The sequence below is a fragment of the Synchiropus splendidus genome, chromosome 11, assembly GCF_027744825.2.
Source record: "Synchiropus splendidus isolate RoL2022-P1 chromosome 11, RoL_Sspl_1.0, whole genome shotgun sequence".
NCBI lineage: Eukaryota > Metazoa > Chordata > Actinopteri > Syngnathiformes > Callionymidae > Synchiropus > Synchiropus splendidus.
In genome coordinates this window covers 2,430,459-2,447,787 of record NC_071344.1, presented here as the reverse complement: position 1 = coordinate 2,447,787, position 17,329 = coordinate 2,430,459, and the positions used below count along the sequence as shown (strand labels likewise).

Sequence of the window (17,329 nt, the reverse complement as noted above, 5' to 3'; positions counted from 1 at the left end):
CCCAAAAAAAGTGACATAAAATTCTGGCACCACACGTATTTTAGGCATAACATAAAGGGCCATTTGAATCCTCTCTGCCAGTTCAATTGAAGTCATTATGATTGCGTCACATTGCGTGAACACACGCTGTAATATCTCGACACTTATTGACAGTCTCGGTGTCGGGTCCCCGTGCAGGCATGTTGTTGCAGTTCAAACTTTAGACACCAGATGGCAGTAACGAAAGTTCTAGTTTACGGTTTCGGTGCCTTTTGAGGACACGAGTGAGAAGCTCCCACGGTGAACCAAGCTGCTAAGTGAGTCAGCTTGATTGTTGTTTTATTCTTTTACATGAGACGTCGTTTGCTTTGCGTTCATCCGTGGGATAGTTTCGGATATGTATCGTTATTTTTCAGCTCACCACCGTCTCGCATAATTTCATAGTTTACAATAACACGCTCAATGTTGCTAAAATGATGTGTTGTCAAGTGTGTGTGAGTTTTTACGGAACGTGCATTCTAGATTTATTTTCGTCGTGCTACTGCAGTCGTTTGATTGACGTTCGTTGATATTCATACATTTGACCAAATATGAATCGCGTCTGTAGTGACCCACTTCAAAAAGTTGAGCAATCGGTACTTGCACATGAAGGCCTTGGAAAACGACACATTTCGTTCAGTTTTGTACGATCATGTCATCGTATCTTGGAAAACCAGGTCAGGATTTTTTTTATCTACGTTCTCAGTCAGGGTGCTTGTTTAAGATGCTTTCTCTTTCAAGCAGTTTCAGAACATCCTTCAGGATTAACAGATTAAATTCACACTCAAACCCATGATGAGTTTTCATGTGCGCTACTGTTTTTTCTTTAAACAGAGGTTGGAAGTACTGGAGAGCCTAGACATGGAGCCGTCTCTGGAAGCATCCTCACCAACGACGCAAGTCAAGTCTGCTGAGGCCTTGCTGGAGAACGCTGCCCGACTCAAAACTGAGGGCAACACTTTCTACAAAGAGAAGAACTTTCGTTCGGCCATTGGCCGTTATCACCGAGCACTATTAGTTCTACGGTCTCTGGATCCGAATGTCCTGGCTTCAGTCAAAGGTTTCACGCCTGATAGGCCAGTCCTGGAATCTGAACATGAAACACGTCTTCGAAACATTCAGGTTGACTGCTACAATAATCTAGCAGGTATGTGACTTTGGTTTGGAGGCAGTGTAAGGGCTGCACTCACAGCTAGTGCAGCTTGTTTTAGTCAATGCACAGTTCTCCTCCTATACCCAGTTTACAGAAGTGGGCCTGACCACTGATGCATTTATGAGGTTCCAGTCTATACGCACACTGAACCCTGCAGCTAATATATGGGTATTTAAAGGCGAGCATGCCATTTGCTGTCAAGATATGAAACCTCCTCACATCAGACCAATGAAATGACAGGTGTGATACTCTCAGTGTGCCTGGGTGTTACCAGACCTCTGCCTTCCTGGCCTGACTCAGCTGCAGCACGGAGCTTCGCGAACACCAGAGGAAAGTGCCTGGAACACACACCAGCGTCTTGATGTTAATAAAGCATTTGTAATTTCATTGCTGTGATGCGACAAGTCTGAGTTCAAAACATGACAGAGTTTGTTTTCATCATCAGTCTTGATTCTGCAGCATATTTTCAAAACTTGATCAGAAGTGAGTTTAGTCAACTGCTCTCCTCTGATGATAATGAGCAAATTTGGTTTGCGTTTGCTGTAACGTTATAGCACATCTGTGACTACAATTATTAGAAAAGCGGCGGTTCTACTTACGGAGGTGTGTCTCTTCTAGCCTGTTTGCTGCAGAAGCAGGAGGTAGACTATGTGCGTGTTCAGGAGTACAGTCTACGTGTGCTCCAGTGGAGACCTGAAGATGCCAAAGCTCTGTACCGAGCAGGAGTGGCCACTCTGGAGGTGGGGGACGCGCAGGCGGCTAAACACTACCTCATGCTAGCCAGCACGGTGCAGCCAAATGGTAAGTGACCACACCCCCGGGTCGTATGCTACGTAAGTCAAATATATTTCAGTGAAATATGTGGCGCGTTTTCATCGGCACAACCCACGTCATCTGACTTGCTGCACAACTTCATTAACAAACATGAAGAGAGTTAAACAGTTGGCATGAAATGCTGTGCAGTAGTTTCGGGGGTGACGGCACATCCTATGCGTTCGTTGTTGGTTACGGAGTGGCTCATAAGTGTGGAGACTGCTTAGACGCGTGGAATATTCTGGAGGTGAGGAGGGTAGTGCTTGTGCGTGGGTGTGTCCAACTGTTCGTTAATGCTGCAAATTAAAACAGTAACTACCATGTTAGAGCGTTGGGATGAGCATGTCAGAAAAAAAACCCTCTCCACACCCCAATTATTCATGTACGTCACCTGTTTTGGCTTCAAAGCGGTGAATTTCGCTGAAAGGCAAGGAATTCTCTTACCTGAAACAGGTGTTCTAAACTCAAAGTAATGTGTTTACCCCATCAATAATTGTATTATTATGATATTATTGCTAGCTAAATTAAGCTACTGACATAGTTAAGAATGAAAATGTGCTTTTATGTTTTCCCCTTTCTTTTGTGTCAGATGTCAAAGTCCTGAAGCACCTACAGAGGGCTGAGGAGAAGATAAATCGTGAGTTGCAAAAAGAGAAAGCCATGTACAGAAGCATGTTCTCCAGCTGATGTGCACTGACGTTTGACTGAGACTTTGTTGAACTCGGACTGTCACCTTCATTAGAAATCTTCTCACATTTTAAGAATAATTTTGTCCCTAAGTGCTGATTTTGTATATTTTTTTAAATAAAAAGTATTTTTCATCATTTCAACCTCAGATTTGTTTTCCTCAAATCCCTAGTGAAGAAAGTACATCAGACAAAGTTATGTTAGATGAGTTTTATTCATCATCTGCCATGAGAAGCTACAGGTGTCTCAACTCATTTATAATAAATCATTACCATTAAAATCCTGAGCTCAATATCAAGTTAAAGAGTATTTGCTTAGTTTTGGTCATTGTCTGGCCAATATGATTGTACTTCAGTGGCATTATTGCCCAAAAACAGAAGGCTCACGTTACTGTCACAGAGTCACAGAGCAGCATGCATTAGAAGAGTATTCACATCATGTACGAGCTGCTAACAGCCAGTAGTGTCCACGAAACAGCTTTATCAGTGAAGGTGGTGAGGACATGATGCGCACTACTGGAAGCTTCAAAAACGCAAGTATCACCAGAATTAAATAGCTGTGTTTTCAACATTCATTGTTGGTCATCTGAAGCACGTTACATTCTACTGATAATAGCTATACAGCTTGAAAATTTTCAACACCTTCATCATCCATGTAATGTCTTTTTTTGGTTGGCTAGGGTTCTCGAGACATTTCCATGTCAGAGTGCACTGGTTTGATAGCATTGTGGTTTGCAGAGGTGGTGTCCACAGTCCTGCCCAATATCACTAAACGTTGGTAGCCCACACATTTGGAATTGGACAATGTTATGGTTGTGAACTATCCTTCAACTTCATCATGATAGAAAGACATGAGACTCAGTTTTGCTCTACTGTTGAAGCAGGCTTATGAGGAGTTGTGTTCAAAATAAAAAAGGACTGTGATCTGCTGCCCACCTGTCTTGCTGCAGCAATCAGAGTAAGACAGATGTGTCTCACTCAGATTGCTGGACACAGGTGACTACAAGCTCTGCCTCGTTCAGTTGGAGTGCCTGTGTCTATGGAAGTGAAGCTTTTACTAAAGTGCAAAGTTAGTAATCATTTTGCTTGTATTAAATTTGAACAACTTAAGTGAATCTGTATTTCACTTTTTACTTCCAAGGTCATGCTTCTAATCACTTTTGCAGCCTGCTAATGTCGTATTTGGTTTGCCTCTGTCGTTATTAGCCACCAAACAAGTGCACTTCGACTTCCACAACAATTGTTTTGACCCCAGACGGGCAGTCTTCTCTCTTATTGCCGCGTCAGTTTCTCCAGGTATTGCAGACATTGTCTTATAAATATCAAATGGTGAGGGAATTTATAACACATTGCAAAATAATGCCACTCTGCACAGCTGCAGTGAATAAAATCACATGTACATTAAGTTCATTTAGAGTCACTTCTTGGACGGTTTGCGTTTGAGGCTCAGAGACCTCATGGAGCCGAAGACCTTTCTTCCTAAATCTCTCAGGGATCGGGAACGTTGGAGGGGCAGCCTGTGTGGAGGGGATGGCGAAAATGAAGGGGAAGAGAGAGGAGAGAGGGAGTGACTGCTTCCTTCCAAGCTCTGAGATCGGGAGAGGTTGAAAAGACTGGCTGTGGAGGACAGGCGCTTCTCTTCTTCTTTCGCCCTCAGCAGTCTGCCTCTTTCATTTTTACCGGTACCAATGTCTCCACGGCCCACATCGAAAGATGAGACCCAGTGTGGCCGTTTTTTGGGTTCTTCCATGTAGTTCTGCGGCACAAGCAAGCCCTGAGACTCGCTCCTGAAGAGGGCTCTCCTGGATGGCCTCAGGCTGGAGCTGCGTCTCTCGCCCTCATCCTTCACCTTCTTCTTAAATATGGTGGGGGAGTTTTCTGCCTTTGGTTTCCTGTCCTGACCGCTGGATGCTGCCCTCAGTCGCCGGTGATCCTTGTCCCAGCTTCCAACGCTGTTTCTTCTCCAGCCATAGCCGTAGTCAAATCTGTCCATATCTTGCCTATCAATTCCAGACTCGTTGCCCAAAGCATTCCTGTCAAAGCCTCTAGAGAACTTGTTGGTGCTCTTTTTGGGCGTCACCATTTGTTCTCTTCGCTCTATAGCCCATCCCTCGCTGTAGTCCTCACTCTTCCCATAGCTGCTGACTGTTGCAGCTCTGATCAACTTGTGAGAGGCATGTTTACCTTTATAAAGACCCTCCCCTTCAGCTCTACTCCACCCGCTACCACCCCCGCTTCCTCCCATGCTTTGGCGAAGCGATCCACCTCTTGGCTGAATGGCTCCATGCTCCAAAGTTGAGTTCCTTGTGATCGTACGCGGCAATGAACACTGGAATGGTGCGTCTCTTCGGAATACTGTCAGAGGGGTGGCAGTCATTGGGGACTGTTGGAGTGGACGTGGAGGGGAGCGTCCCCTTTGGGTGGGTCGGGAGGCAGGGGAGGATGCTGTGGATGATGGCGGATCAGAAGTGGAAGACACCTGCTGGTACTGGCAGTGTGAGGGATAGTATTGTGATGGAACTTGAATGGACTGGTATGGATGCATGGGGCTACTGGAGAGTGAGCGTGGAGGAGTGGTGCTGGCCTGAGACTGTGGACTGTGGGTGACACTGAGCGACAGCTGTATGGGTCTCTGAGGGCTCAGATCGGCCTGTCTGCTGCAGTTAGATGCCTCTGTCTGAGCTGTCAGGTGACTTTTTCTTTGAAGCTTTGTTTCACCATGTGCTTGAAAGCACTCAACATCCAGCTCGACTCCTTGCTCCATCAGTCCAACAACCACAGATCTGGACAGGCCAGAGAGACGGGAGATCTCACCCACCACGTGGCAGTCTTCACTTAGTCTGGAACTCAAACTGGACTCCTGTATCAAGCTGCTACGCTGTGATCCTGGTGCTGATCCGCAACTCGCACCAAACACAGATAGTCCAGGGTCCGACGGTCCCCCAGTGCTCCAGTCCAAAGATCGAGAGAAGGCAGTCGACCCAAATCCTGGACTGGCCCCATGACTGGATGAGACTTCAAGCGAGCTGCGGTGACTCAAGCTGGAGGGACAGGTGGAGATGCGCGGTCGAGCTCTAAGTGCCGGAGCAGAGGAGGGCACAGACGTTGTAGCAGCACCTGCAAGATCACCTCCTAATGTTCCACAGTTATTTTGATTGTCCGTCAATTCCCGGCTGGACTTTAAGCCAGGAGCAAGATTCAGATTCAGGTTGAGATGGAGGTTAATGTTCAGATCTTCTCCAGTAGCAGATGGAAGGTTTCCCAGATTGATTGAGTTTCTGGTGGCCTTTTTGCCAGTAGTGCTGAGGCTCACTCGAGCGGAGTTACCCAGCAGGGATTTGCATGGCGTAATACTGCCCCCTGGGACAGTCGAGAGGGATTGAGTAGAGCCGTGACTTTTCCCAGGCGTGCAAAGGCCCCTTGGCGTGATTGCACTGTGTAAAGTGAGATCAGAGGCGGACGAGTGCACTCGACTGTTGTACTGGTGAGCAAGTCGGTGGATGTACTTCTCTAGCTGTGTGCAAGAGATGACTGCCTTGGACCGCGGGGGCTCAGGTAGCTGTCTTTGATCGGAATGGGAATCACGACCATCGTTGGTTGATGCCTCTTCGGGACTTTGAGAAGCTGATTGGTCCGGACTTTGAGAGGTGAAAAGAGGGCTCTGGAGAGCAACCGCGTGCAGTGGGCTTGGGTAGGAGTACACCTCTTTAGTCCGACGGGATACCAAGTCTGTGCAGTACCGGGGGTCCAAAAGGGGGGTCTTTTCTTTGGAAGGAGTAGATGCCGGAGCGGTGGGGTCGAGGATTGGTTGTAGGGAGGAGATCCAGGCCTGACTGAAGTCTGAACACATGTCAGAGAGGAAGTTCAGACCCGTCACCTTGACGTCATCTGAGACTGTTGTAGACAAGAGAAAACTCTGTCATTACCACTACATCTGATCACTAAAACATAATCCATTCCCTTTCCACAAGGCTTTCACACTGCCACATTTACCATAGCTCACCATCGCATTTGACATGATGGTGAAATGAAAAGAATAGACCAGTGTGATCAAACAACATTGCAATGCCATTTTGTCAATGCCAGATTCACTTATCTGCACCTTTCCTCTCATATTGCTGGCGCTCACCTGGAACTGTTGCCCCCTCTACTGTCTCAACGTCCACGATTGGCTGCTGCTCTTGCACTGCGCCTTCTAACCACACGATGTCGCTGTTGTCTGACACCAGCGCTTGCTCCTTCTGAGGCCTCGGTTGGGTTGCCGAACATCCATGCGCGGCTTCACTGGACACTGAATAGCAGGAGTCTGACAAAGAACTGCCACTCACGGAGTAGAACCCTGGAAAAATGGCAAACGTCAGCGTATTGAAGGTGAAGGGATATGGACTTCTCATTTGTGAAAAGGCGTTTTATAGCACTGCCATGTCAGGCAAAGCTGAGGAGAAAAACATTATGGCTTGATCAAAACGGAAAATGTAATTTTGAAATAACAACTTGTTCTCATTTTGGTCTTTATTGTCAAAACAGGCGAAAGGTAAAAATAACATTTGATTTGCTTTTCTCTAAAAGACACGAAAATGTTAAGAGTGAATGAGTACTTTATGGGTCTTCTACTCCACTTTCTACTTTTTTATTTACGCAAATGGGATCAATACTCTGTGTATCTCTTCAATTAAATGTAGTATTTGATCCTGACATCTTCTTAACTAACTACAAATGTAAACGCTGGACAAGCGAAAGAGGTCAGAGCCATGTCACGAGTAAACAAGTCATGGAGTTAATGTTTGACAGGACGTGTTATCTGTGAAGGTGCCGCGCACTGAATTCACCTGAGCTAGGTCTAGAGTCACTATCCAAGTGGGTCCCACTGGCGTCAGGTGTTGGTGGAGACAGCAGTTCAGAGGGGGCGTCCCATGATAGAGTGGACCATCGCAAGTCGCCCGCCCGCCCTGATAAGGTCCCATCACCACCGCTGCTGCAGTTGTCCTCAGGGCTGCTCTGGCAGGGGGATACAGTCGTTTCTGACGTACACACAACCTGGAACGACAAACACAAAACTTGTGAAATAAACCCAGACGTATGCGAACAAGGCATTTGTGTCGACATAGTTTGCTGATAAGACTAGAACAGTTATCAGTCTGAAAGTTACAGTGTTCTTTTATGACCATCAGAGGAAGAAGTTTGAAAAATGCTCCAAGAGGAAGCAATGTGGAAATGTTCCGCCGTAAACAAACACGTTCGACAGGATGTAGTTAACCAGATCAAGTAGGAGCAATCACTCTGGATGCATGAGCACTCACCATTGACTTAAGCAGAAATTGAAATGGCTCTTTGAACCTCGGCCAGTTCAGAATGGAAACAATGTTGAGACACACCAGTCTGGACTGTGGCTCCACACAAGAATAACAATCACCACATCAAGTTAGCAAAGTGCCTTCATTTCCTCGATGAGTGAGGGCTTGGTGAAGTGACCCCCCACCCCCACCACCGTCACCACCAACATTCAATTATCTTCTAAACCCCTCCGCCCCCTGCCCACCCCGCAGATCGCAAGCCAAGGACCCTCGCATTAACTGATGGAGGCCAGACAACAGGGACTCTGTGAGTGGCACTGATCAATCCTCTTGTTACCCAGCGAAACAATACAGGTAGTGACTCACTGCTGGGCTGACAGGAGGAGGGGGCTCTGAGGATAATGAGGGGAGACAGATGACGTAACAAAGAGCAGTCAGAGTGGCAGAAGGGGGCTGGAAGGTGGAGAAGAAAGATTAGCAGCTTCCAATCATTGTGTCACCTGTTCTTTTTTTCCTGCTGCAGTGAGTCATGGCTGACCAAATATCACTGAGGGGTCCCAAAAAGGAGAAAAGACGGTGAGTCACAGAGAATGTGGAAGGGTGAGCAGTTGCCGGGTGAGGGAGAAGGGCATCTCCAAAGACCCCCACCCGCTCACACACTGCCCTCCAACTCCCCTTGTCAAATAATCCCCCCCACACACACTCTCTTCCACCGTATCCTCTAAGCATGCCGCCCCCTACTCACCATAGCTACCGCTCTCTCAGTTTTCCTCCCACACAGACAAATATTAAACTCATCCCGAACCTGAACGCACCACCGAGCCACTCTGACTCACAGTAGAATGAAATACATTAAACTTGATGCACTTTACGACCTCCCGAAACACACACACACACACACAACACAGAATGTTGTGTTCCACTGAGGCCAACGTGATGAAATTATAGCCGGACGTGTGGGTGGGTGGGGGCTTTCTGTTCAGAGATATGTAATATGATATTCCTCAGTGCAACGGAGGACCGGTGCCCCTCAGCAGCACCATTAAAAGGAGTTCGATTGATCAAATCAGAAGCTTGATAAGTGCTTTTTGTCATTACAGACGCAAAAAAAACACAGTGGAGAGACACACCGCCTCAGCCTCGCACACCGCAGAACAATATTTATTGTTCATGCATTATTAATTTGAAAACAACCCACGCTACAAGGCAGCTTCTCTTATCTGAAAAGTTTAGGCAGATTAGATTCTCACAGTTCAGCATGAGTTCAGAATCGCTCGCCTGGCTCCACAGGTCAGGCTAATGGCTCCATGTAAGATGATGCTTTCCGACTCCAAACCTCATTTAAAGCCTGTAAGAGGACACACGGATCACTAATATATGTGAGGTCTGGCAGCCTGTGGAGATAATCCTCCTCTGCTGCTTTCTTTTGATTCGAGTTTTTCTTTTTTTCTTTAGCTTGAAGGGCTTCTTGCTCATCCTTGAATATCAACAAACTCTCAGCAACTTCAGCTCGTACGTCAAAGGCAGTCACTGTTCAACTGGCTGTAAAACAAATCTATACAGGCAAAAACTTCTTTTCCTTTCAGCTTCTCCCTTCAGTGGTGGCCACAGCGAATCATCTTCCTCCATCTCACCCGGTCCTCTGCTTCCTCTTCTCTCAAACCTACCAACTCCATGGTCTTCTTCACCATCCAAATGGCCTTCCTCACAAAATAAACACTCCCCATGAAAATAATGCTAATATTTTAAAAGCAGACATAAGATGTGATTTTGGTCTCCCTTTCACTTGATAACTATTCATTATTCATTCATCATCATTTTAATCTCATCTAACATCTGTCTTACTGATGAATGCACTGGTTATTTAGGTCACACTTTAGAACATTATTATATTAACCTCAATAAACCACTTATTCCTACGTCTATTCTCAGCATATTAGCCAGTAGTTATAATTATATAGCATAGATAAACATCTTGTTAGAACTATAGTCAACCAAAGTTAACTCTGAATGACGCCATAATTACAGAGTATTGACCGTAAATAAGCAAATTATTTGTTTATTAATAGTTTACACGTGTTCCCCAATCTAATGTTTTACCTTATTTTGAATCATTTTTAAACATCCCGGTGGTGTTACTTTAATTTTGGAGAGGCCACATTTGTGCTTCATCCCGACATTGTTGAACCAAAAAGTAATTCAAAATGCAAACATTCCACTAGTTTGTGATTTAAATGTGCAGTATTTTATCAATCTGCCCTTTCTTTCTTCAACCTTCCACACCTAGATAGATAGATAGATAGATACTTTATTGATCTCTGAAGAGAAATTCCCATTTCCAGCAGCATGACAGGTGGAAACATAAGAGCAAGTAAAAAAAAAAAAAAAAAAAAAAAAAATGCAACAGATAGGAAATTAAAATAAATAACCTGCAAACCTTACCTGTAGTATTGTAACAAGCTTTACACGGAGTCACTGGCGAAATTACTTCAATCTTTGTCTATTTGGAAACAGCTCAGAGTTCATTGCAGTTGAAGTTCTAACTAGGTTCTTCTTAAGTCATCAATCTGGACCAGATCCTGAGAAGCTGAGTCATATGTGAGACACTTGAAGTATGTTCCTGTGTAAGGAGGCGCTCGTAAAACCAAAATGGATGGGCCCGGTCCACCTCGAGTCACACATTAGCTGAGTGCACTTGATCCACCGTGTAACAACAGGCTCACGGTTCCAGCGGAAATAAAACTATTACACACTTCAATGACTGAACCAGGGCCTTTGTGTTGCTCATGGAATTAGTCAGTTACCGAAATGTTCCAACAGCAGTTAAATCTCTGTATTCGCTGTGAGCTAAATGAGATGAAGCCTCATTTGAAATTGCTTTTTCCATCACAGATGACTCTGCACAGACATAATCCTGACCTGCCAAATATGGATTTGCTCAGTAATCACTCCTGCCCTCTGTCGCTGCTGTTGGAGAGCGAGCGGGAGGTGAATCACATATCTGGATTCAACTCCACCATGAGCGAGCAGATACTCTGGGTTGACGTGAGTCACCCAAGCTTGGCGCAGTTATTCCACTCTTTAAAATAACTTTTTCTCCAAAGCAACACCTCAGTTCAGAACAAGTCTGAAGGCAGTGAGACGGTTTGGCCCGGCCTAGCTCCAGCTGCTTCCCACCGCAACAACAAACGCTCCATGAAAGTTCATACTTTTATGCAAATGTCTGCTGGAAGAGTTCCAGCTACCTTCCGAGGTGAGAATGAGCAATGCAGGAACTCACACCAGAGATGATGGTGGGCGGCAGATGCCCTTCACATTGGACTGCCGCTTCTCGCCATCATTATTATGCTCCACATATTGTTCCTTCCACTGAGGAGAATGTTCAGACATTAAGACTCCATTCTGCGGTGATTAGGAATGGATTTGAGAAGCTGGCGACGTGCGTGGCCTGTAAATATATCATTAGCCGTTGTTAGCTGCACCAACTGAGACGCTTCCCACACATCTCTGATCACATGGTGAGGTGGCCATGTCGCTCCAGAGTGGAAGCAATCCACAGAAACATCCAATCCGTTCTTCAATGCTTAGCTGAGGAGGAGTCGCAGAGAGTCACCCACGAGTCACCCTTGTCCTCCCAGATGTTCAGAACATCTGACCAGGGAGGGTCCTGGAGGCATCCTGTCAACATGCCTCTCCAGGATGGTCACGCTTCTCCCCATCTCTAGAGCAATGTCTATTCAATACAATCTCGATTTCAGTGTTTTTCAACCATTGTTAAGCCACGACACACTTGGTTCAATAAAAAATCCTGAGGCAAATCACCAGAGGAACCTCAGCTAAAGTGCAGTTGTGGTCAGTTAAAAGTCCTGTCGAAAATCTGTTTTAATTTGTGAAAATATTTAGCTACTGACACTCAGGTAATTTGGCACATCATTATTTGAAGCAACAAGATATGTATTAGTTTATAAATGTCTCCAGAAAGGGGTGGGATGTCATGTCATCATATCGCCCACACACCGGTTGGAAAACGCTGCTCTATTGTGCTATATATATATATATATATATATATTGCACTCTCTATCTGTGTTGTCAGTCAGAGTGACACAGGCAGCTGATGTTACCTCAACTTCTGTCATTAATTTGAGACTCCGTGTGGAGAGGGCTTTTCAATGAATGCGGTATTTACAAGGCGACTTTACTTGCGTTAAGCCCCTTAGGCGTTTCACCTCTAATCCAAAAGGGTTCTTCTCATCATCCCCACAAGAGTCAGCAGTCTGCTTCAACTACTGTCATGCTTGTTGTGAAATTAGATTTTCAAATATTTGCTGAGTAAGTTTGGTATTTTTCAGGCTGGTTTGCCCATCACAGATTACACTCACTTTAGCTCTGCCATCCTCTGAAGAGTCAAGGGGTGTTACATGTTTAGTTGGCGCCATGTTCCACAATAAAAGGACAGACAACATGTCCACTCTCTTAAGATTCCCCAGCCAGAGTTGGCTTCTAACCTGCCTGAAATAACTTGGTTTTATATGAGAAGTTGAAAGTCAGTGATGACACTGCTTTGAGACAACATTAGTCCATGGTTGTGTCCAGTCAGATGAACAATATAATGGTCGAATGTGATAACAGCGGCAGCAGAAAAACAAGTGCAGAGGAGGATGAAGAGACTTCGCTTCCTGTTCGCCTCTATTCCCTTTCAGCCCACATTCCCTGCATTCTCAACACAAAACGCTGTATCCATTTCAGGACGGGTTTGGGAAAGGGTCGTTTTACTTCTTGCATTGAGGGCAGAGATGATCAATTCATGGCGCTAAAGACGCTTGAAAAGTGAGATGAGTCACTGCAGCAGTGGTCTTGTTAATTAAAAGCACACCAGCTCTTCAGGCTACTGGAGGGAAAAGCATCGAAAATCAACAGGGGAATGTATCTTAATCAAATAAATCTATTTTTTTTAAATGTACATTTTCTTCCTGTTATTTCAGATGCATGATAAAAGTGATTTTTCAAATTCTGACACTATTATAGTTAATTTGTCTGCATATTTGGTTGGAATAATAAAGTAAATTCCATCTACTTCTGTACTCAGTTGACGTGTTTCTGTCATAATTTTGTAAATCTATCAAAAGCATGATTGCTCATTTGAATATTTGCATGAGACTAGTTTTTTTTTTTTTTTTTCAAAACACTTCATATGGTTAATCTAAATGAATTATCGATCAGACTGTACTGATGATGACGTCATGAAAACAGCAGATACCTGCCTTGTGGAAGATGTGGTGTTTATAGTTTGGATAACAAGGTACATTCCGCTCAGATGTTCTTTTTCCCCCCATAAGACCAGTGCGAGCTAATAAACCTGCAGCAAATAAAGTGAAAGGGAAGTAGACGTATTCAGATGACAAGGATTTTCAGCGACTTCAGAGAGAACTCGTGACAGCTGCGAGGACGATGATAAATTAAGTGTGATTAAATGCTGGACTGCCTGGAATACAGATTGCGAGCCAATGTGACCTTTACGGCTGCCGTTCGGTCCAAAAACCCAGCTGCCAGTCTCGTCCTCGTCAGTCACCTTGGCAGCTACCTGTCCTCAATGTCACTCGGGTGCTACTCGTGAGGCGACCGGGGCTGAAGATCCCCACCTCCCTGCGTCCATCCATATTTAATGCCCGACTCGTGTCGAGCTCCGGGGCAGACACTGACCTGTTGCCCGCGGGATGTCGCAGCGCTCTGGCCGCCCTCCTCCTCGGTGCTGCCCCCCTCTGCGGCAGGTGTCTCCCGGCGCTCCAGGGCTCCGTCCACCATCTCCAGCTGCTTGCACCTGAGCAGCTCCAGCTCCAGGACTCCGGCCAGCGTCGCCTTCAGACGTTCTCCTATCCGAACGCGCTCGGCTCCGGACCACAGCGAGTTCACGCAGCCGCGGCGGCCGGCCATCCTGCTGTCAGAACCGGGACCTTTAGGCGGGAATGATCCGGCGCCAGGTCGCGCTTAATAACACATCCATTTCAAATCAGACGCGAATGCTCGTGAAGCTTTTCTAGCGCGCCATGTGCACAGCAGCCCCTGCAGCAGCGGCTCCTCAGATCAAGGTTCTGGATCAGCAACGAGCTGCTGCTGCTGCTACTGCTGCTGCTACTGCTGCTGCTGCTCCTTTGGCGTCTCTCTTTTATTTATGTCTCTAATACTCTTCCCGGTCCTGGGTTACCATGGTGCCGGGAACCGTGCGCCTCGTCCCCAGTGAGACAATGCAACAGACGGACGGAGGAGGAAGAGGAGGAGGAGGAGGAAGGTCCATGTGGGAGCAGCCGCGCCGAGGAGGAGCCACCGAACCAGGGAGGACCGGGATTGGTCAGGGAACTTTTTCGAACAGACACATGGACGGATCTGTCCAGGGAAGCCTGCGGGACAATGTAGTCACATTCTTTGAGCGTTGCCATGGAGACAGTGTGTCTGTAGGAAGCGCTCGCGAGTGACCTCATCAGACTTATTGTTGTCCAGCTTTATTATTGTCATCACTTCCGCGTCGTTTGGCTCCCATGAGAATGAGTATTCAACTCAATCCCGCATCAAACAGAAAGATTCCTTTCTTTTTTTATTTTCCTTTCCCCAACATATTGAGGTGTTTCTAGTGAAGTCAATAGTGATTTCCAGAGTCTCCTCAGTAAACTTGTAGGTGTAGATTGTTGGTCGCAAACGCTCCCTTCACTTTAAGAATGTGAATAAATCCTTCACCTTTTGAGAGTATTGCCTATCATCCATAAGGGACTTATTTGGCGTAAAACAATTATGGGAAAAACAAAATATATAATACATAATAATACTGTGCTGCTGTTGTTTCCTGAAAAGCATGAATAAGCTGGAAGTCTTTTAAAGTCTTCTTCATGAGTGAGGGAAGGATAGAGCAAGACAGGAACACTCTTCATGAGAACCCTGGATTCGTTTGTCATGTTGAAGAAAAAGCCTATGATGATTGGAAGTACACAGCTAACTTGAACATTTGATCTGGAAATAAGTTTGTTTAAATCTGTGCAAATGAAATCAAAAATCTGTAACGTGACAGGCACACATAACCCATTTTATTACCCGATTAACACATGTCAGAACTGTGGTTGACCTTTAAGCGGTACCTCAACAGCGGTACCTTACCAGCAGATGGCGACATTTTTCTCATTCATAAGAATCCCTCTGTATATAACGCACGTACAGTAGTATGTCAGATACACTGCAACACTGCACAGTTCTAAAACTACAATCGATGATCTTAACAATTCTGGTCATTACCAGTATTTACTGGGTAGGAGGAAACGTCAAGCTCCACAGGTGTCCTGTTTATCAGGTGAGATACAGTCAGAGAGGTACAGCAGCAGGTGCGGGTTGACCTCCATAAACATTGGGGACATGAAGTGTTCAAATAAAACAAGAAATAAAAAAGTCATGGCAGTGGAAAACAAAAAATAAATAAATAAACAACATTTCAAATAAATTAAAAAAAAAACATTTCTTGCATCCATTCTTCTTATAATCATTATTGTTATTAACCTTTAGGTGTGAATTATAGGGTGCAGCAGAACCCAGATGAAATCATCAATAAAGTGTGAAGAGCAAAATGGAGAAGTTTGTCAAAACTTTATTTACAACATTCAAGAGTGAAATAGCAGTCAAAACCAAAACAATTAACCCAAGAAGATAACAGTAATTAGTTTGCTACTTCATTTCACAAAAACCAAACCCAGATCACAGTGGTTCATAGTTCCCTCTGCACAGTATGTTAAGGTTTATCCGAAGGACAAAGGTTTTTCTTTGTAGGATTTGTTAGGCAATGACGAAACAACAACAGTGTGAGTCATTATTGAGCATCCGTTGGGTTAAAAAGTGATTCGAACTGAACCAATTCGTGATATGGTTTAGGCATCAGCAGGTCTGGTGATGCTCCTCACCTTGTCCACTGTCCTCATTACCCCTCTCTCCTTTGGCCTCTGCGGGAGCCTACGTGACACAAGCACTGGAATCACATGTGGACGTGAGAATGCTCTGTCCGATAACCAGTACGTGTGAATGTGGGGTGAACCAGATTTGCAGAAGAAGACGACACACTAGCCTCACGTTCTTACTGAAATGAGATTTGTGTCTGTGTTTGTTGGTGTCACATGTTGACTCCTCCCTCTAGAGTCTCCTATAAAGCCCCTCTGGTGGCAGCAGCGAACTGGGGTTTGCAGCCTTGCACCCGAGGGGACTTCAGTGTCAGCCTGGGCAGGACCAGCGCCGGTGCCAACAACTACACCGCCTCCGTCGACGAGCCACCCAGCGAACCACCCAAAAAACATGGCGCCTTTTGAGAAATCGATGGAGATGATGCCTTTTAAGCAAAGAAAATGTCTGGGTGAGTCACTATACTCTGAGTGCTGCATTATTACTGTGTAACGGTTCGATTTTTTGCTTTAGAAACAAGAAAAGATGAAGTATGCAGTATTCGGTCTAAATTCCCCAACAAGTTGCCTGTGAGTTTCACTTTGCTTTTGTCGCCATGTTTGTTATGAAGCTACATAACCATACCTCACTTCTGTGCAGGTGATTGTGGAGCGTTACATCCGAGAGAAGTCATTGCCATTACTGGACAAGACAAAGTTCCTAGTTCCCTTCGAGCTCACCCTGGGTCAGTTCCTCTGTTTACTAAGGTGGGCATTTCTCACTCTGAATATTGCAATACTATGGACAGATATCTCATAGTCACTGACTGAATCACTGAACCTTCTCAGAAATAAGATCGCCCTGGACTCCACCCAGGCTCTCTTTCTCCTGGTGGCCGAGAAGAGCATGTCCTGCATGTCCTCCAGCATGGGAGAGGTGTATTCCCGCTACAGAGATCAAGATGGCTTCCTGTACATCACCTACGCCTCCCAGGAAATGTTCGGAGCCCTCCAGCCCGCAGCGGCTGTTACCTGCTGAGCCTGAAACGCAGAGTCAGGCCTGCACTCCCACCTACCTCACAGCCTGGGACACAACAGTACATCATCGCCTGTGTATGCACTCCGATTCATCTCTTACTGCCCAGGTGAAGCTGCTCCCCTGTGACTGCGAGACGAAAAACAAACCCAGCCACATTGATATGAGCGCAGGGCACATTTCTTTGTAGCACTTATGTCTTCTCCCACACCTCCTTATTTGATGGCCTCATTCTTCTCTCAGAAATGTGAACCAGAGGGGAACTTGAACGGCACTGTGGGTGAATTTGGACCCAGTCTGTGCCACCATGTGTTTCTGTACGTGAAGAAACTAAAATAAATGTGACTTGTTGTAATGTATTGTTTTTGTCCGGTCCTTGTTTTGTCCCAAAGCTTTATATACATGAACACAAACCTGCTCACCAC

General features: G+C 45.5%; 3 protein-coding genes across 4 annotated transcripts; 2 read left to right on the top strand and 1 right to left on the bottom strand.

Moving 5' to 3' along the window:
* Positions 1 to 245: 245 nt before the first annotated feature.
* Positions 246 to 2,960, top strand: ttc9c (tetratricopeptide repeat domain 9C). Of its 2 annotated transcripts, none has more exons than XM_053879240.1 (4): positions 246 to 296; positions 853 to 1,165; positions 1,790 to 1,972; positions 2,574 to 2,958. In XM_053879240.1, the coding sequence occupies exons 2-4, from the start codon at positions 880 to 882 to the stop codon at positions 2,669 to 2,671; spliced, it is 567 nt and encodes a 188-aa protein (XP_053735215.1). In that variant the 5' UTR covers positions 246 to 296; positions 853 to 879; the 3' UTR covers positions 2,672 to 2,958. The 2 variants fall into 2 exon arrangements, with proteins under 2 accessions (XP_053735215.1, XP_053735214.1); XM_053879239.1 differs by lacking the exon at positions 246 to 296 and adding an exon at positions 311 to 695 and having other exon boundaries at positions 2,574 to 2,960.
* On the bottom strand, positions 2,873 to 14,301 carry si:ch211-168f7.5 (uncharacterized). The gene is made up of 4 exons (XM_053879238.1): positions 13,665 to 14,301; positions 7,500 to 7,707; positions 6,800 to 7,009; positions 2,873 to 6,564 (listed from the first exon to the last, which is right to left on the bottom strand). Exons 1-4 carry the CDS (start codon positions 13,893 to 13,895, stop codon positions 4,088 to 4,090), a joined length of 3,126 nt encoding a protein of 1,041 aa, XP_053735213.1. The 5' UTR covers positions 13,896 to 14,301; the 3' UTR covers positions 2,873 to 4,087.
* On the top strand, positions 8,519 to 17,143 carry map1lc3cl (microtubule-associated protein 1 light chain 3 gamma, like). Its single transcript, XM_053879242.1, has 5 exons — positions 8,519 to 8,540; positions 16,129 to 16,341; positions 16,404 to 16,459; positions 16,530 to 16,636; positions 16,718 to 17,143. The coding sequence occupies exons 2-5, from the start codon at positions 16,284 to 16,286 to the stop codon at positions 16,905 to 16,907; spliced, it is 411 nt and encodes a 136-aa protein (XP_053735217.1). The 5' UTR covers positions 8,519 to 8,540; positions 16,129 to 16,283; the 3' UTR covers positions 16,908 to 17,143.
* The last annotated feature ends 186 nt before the right edge of the window (positions 17,144 to 17,329 follow it).

Bases quoted from the DNA above. Each gene is read 5' to 3' on its own strand.
- ttc9c (XM_053879239.1), top strand. From the start codon at position 570: ATGAATCGCGTCTGTAGTGACCCACTTCAAAAAGTTGAGCAATCGGTA. The intron at 696-852 runs GTCAGGATTTTT...TTCTTTAAACAG, and splicing joins ATCGTATCTTGGAAAACCAG to AGGTTGGAAGTACTGGAGAG. The intron at 1,973-2,573 runs GTAAGTGACCAC...CTTTTGTGTCAG, and splicing joins CAGCACGGTGCAGCCAAATG to ATGTCAAAGTCCTGAAGCAC.
- si:ch211-168f7.5 (XM_053879238.1), bottom strand. From the start codon at position 13,895: ATGGCCGGCCGCCGCGGCTGCGTGAACTCGCTGTGGTCCGGAGCCGAG. The intron at 7,010-7,499 runs GTGAATTCAGTG...CCATTTTTCCAG, and splicing joins TGACTCTAGACCTAGCTCAG to GGTTCTACTCCGTGAGTGGC. The intron at 6,565-6,799 runs GTGAGCGCCAGC...TGTCTACAACAG, and splicing joins AGAGGGGGCAACAGTTCCAG to TCTCAGATGACGTCAAGGTG.
- map1lc3cl (XM_053879242.1), top strand. From the start codon at position 16,284: ATGGCGCCTTTTGAGAAATCGATGGAGATGATGCCTTTTAAGCAAAGA. The intron at 16,342-16,403 runs GTGAGTCACTAT...TTTTTGCTTTAG, and splicing joins TAAGCAAAGAAAATGTCTGG to AAACAAGAAAAGATGAAGTA. The intron at 16,460-16,529 runs GTGAGTTTCACT...ACTTCTGTGCAG, and splicing joins AATTCCCCAACAAGTTGCCT to GTGATTGTGGAGCGTTACAT.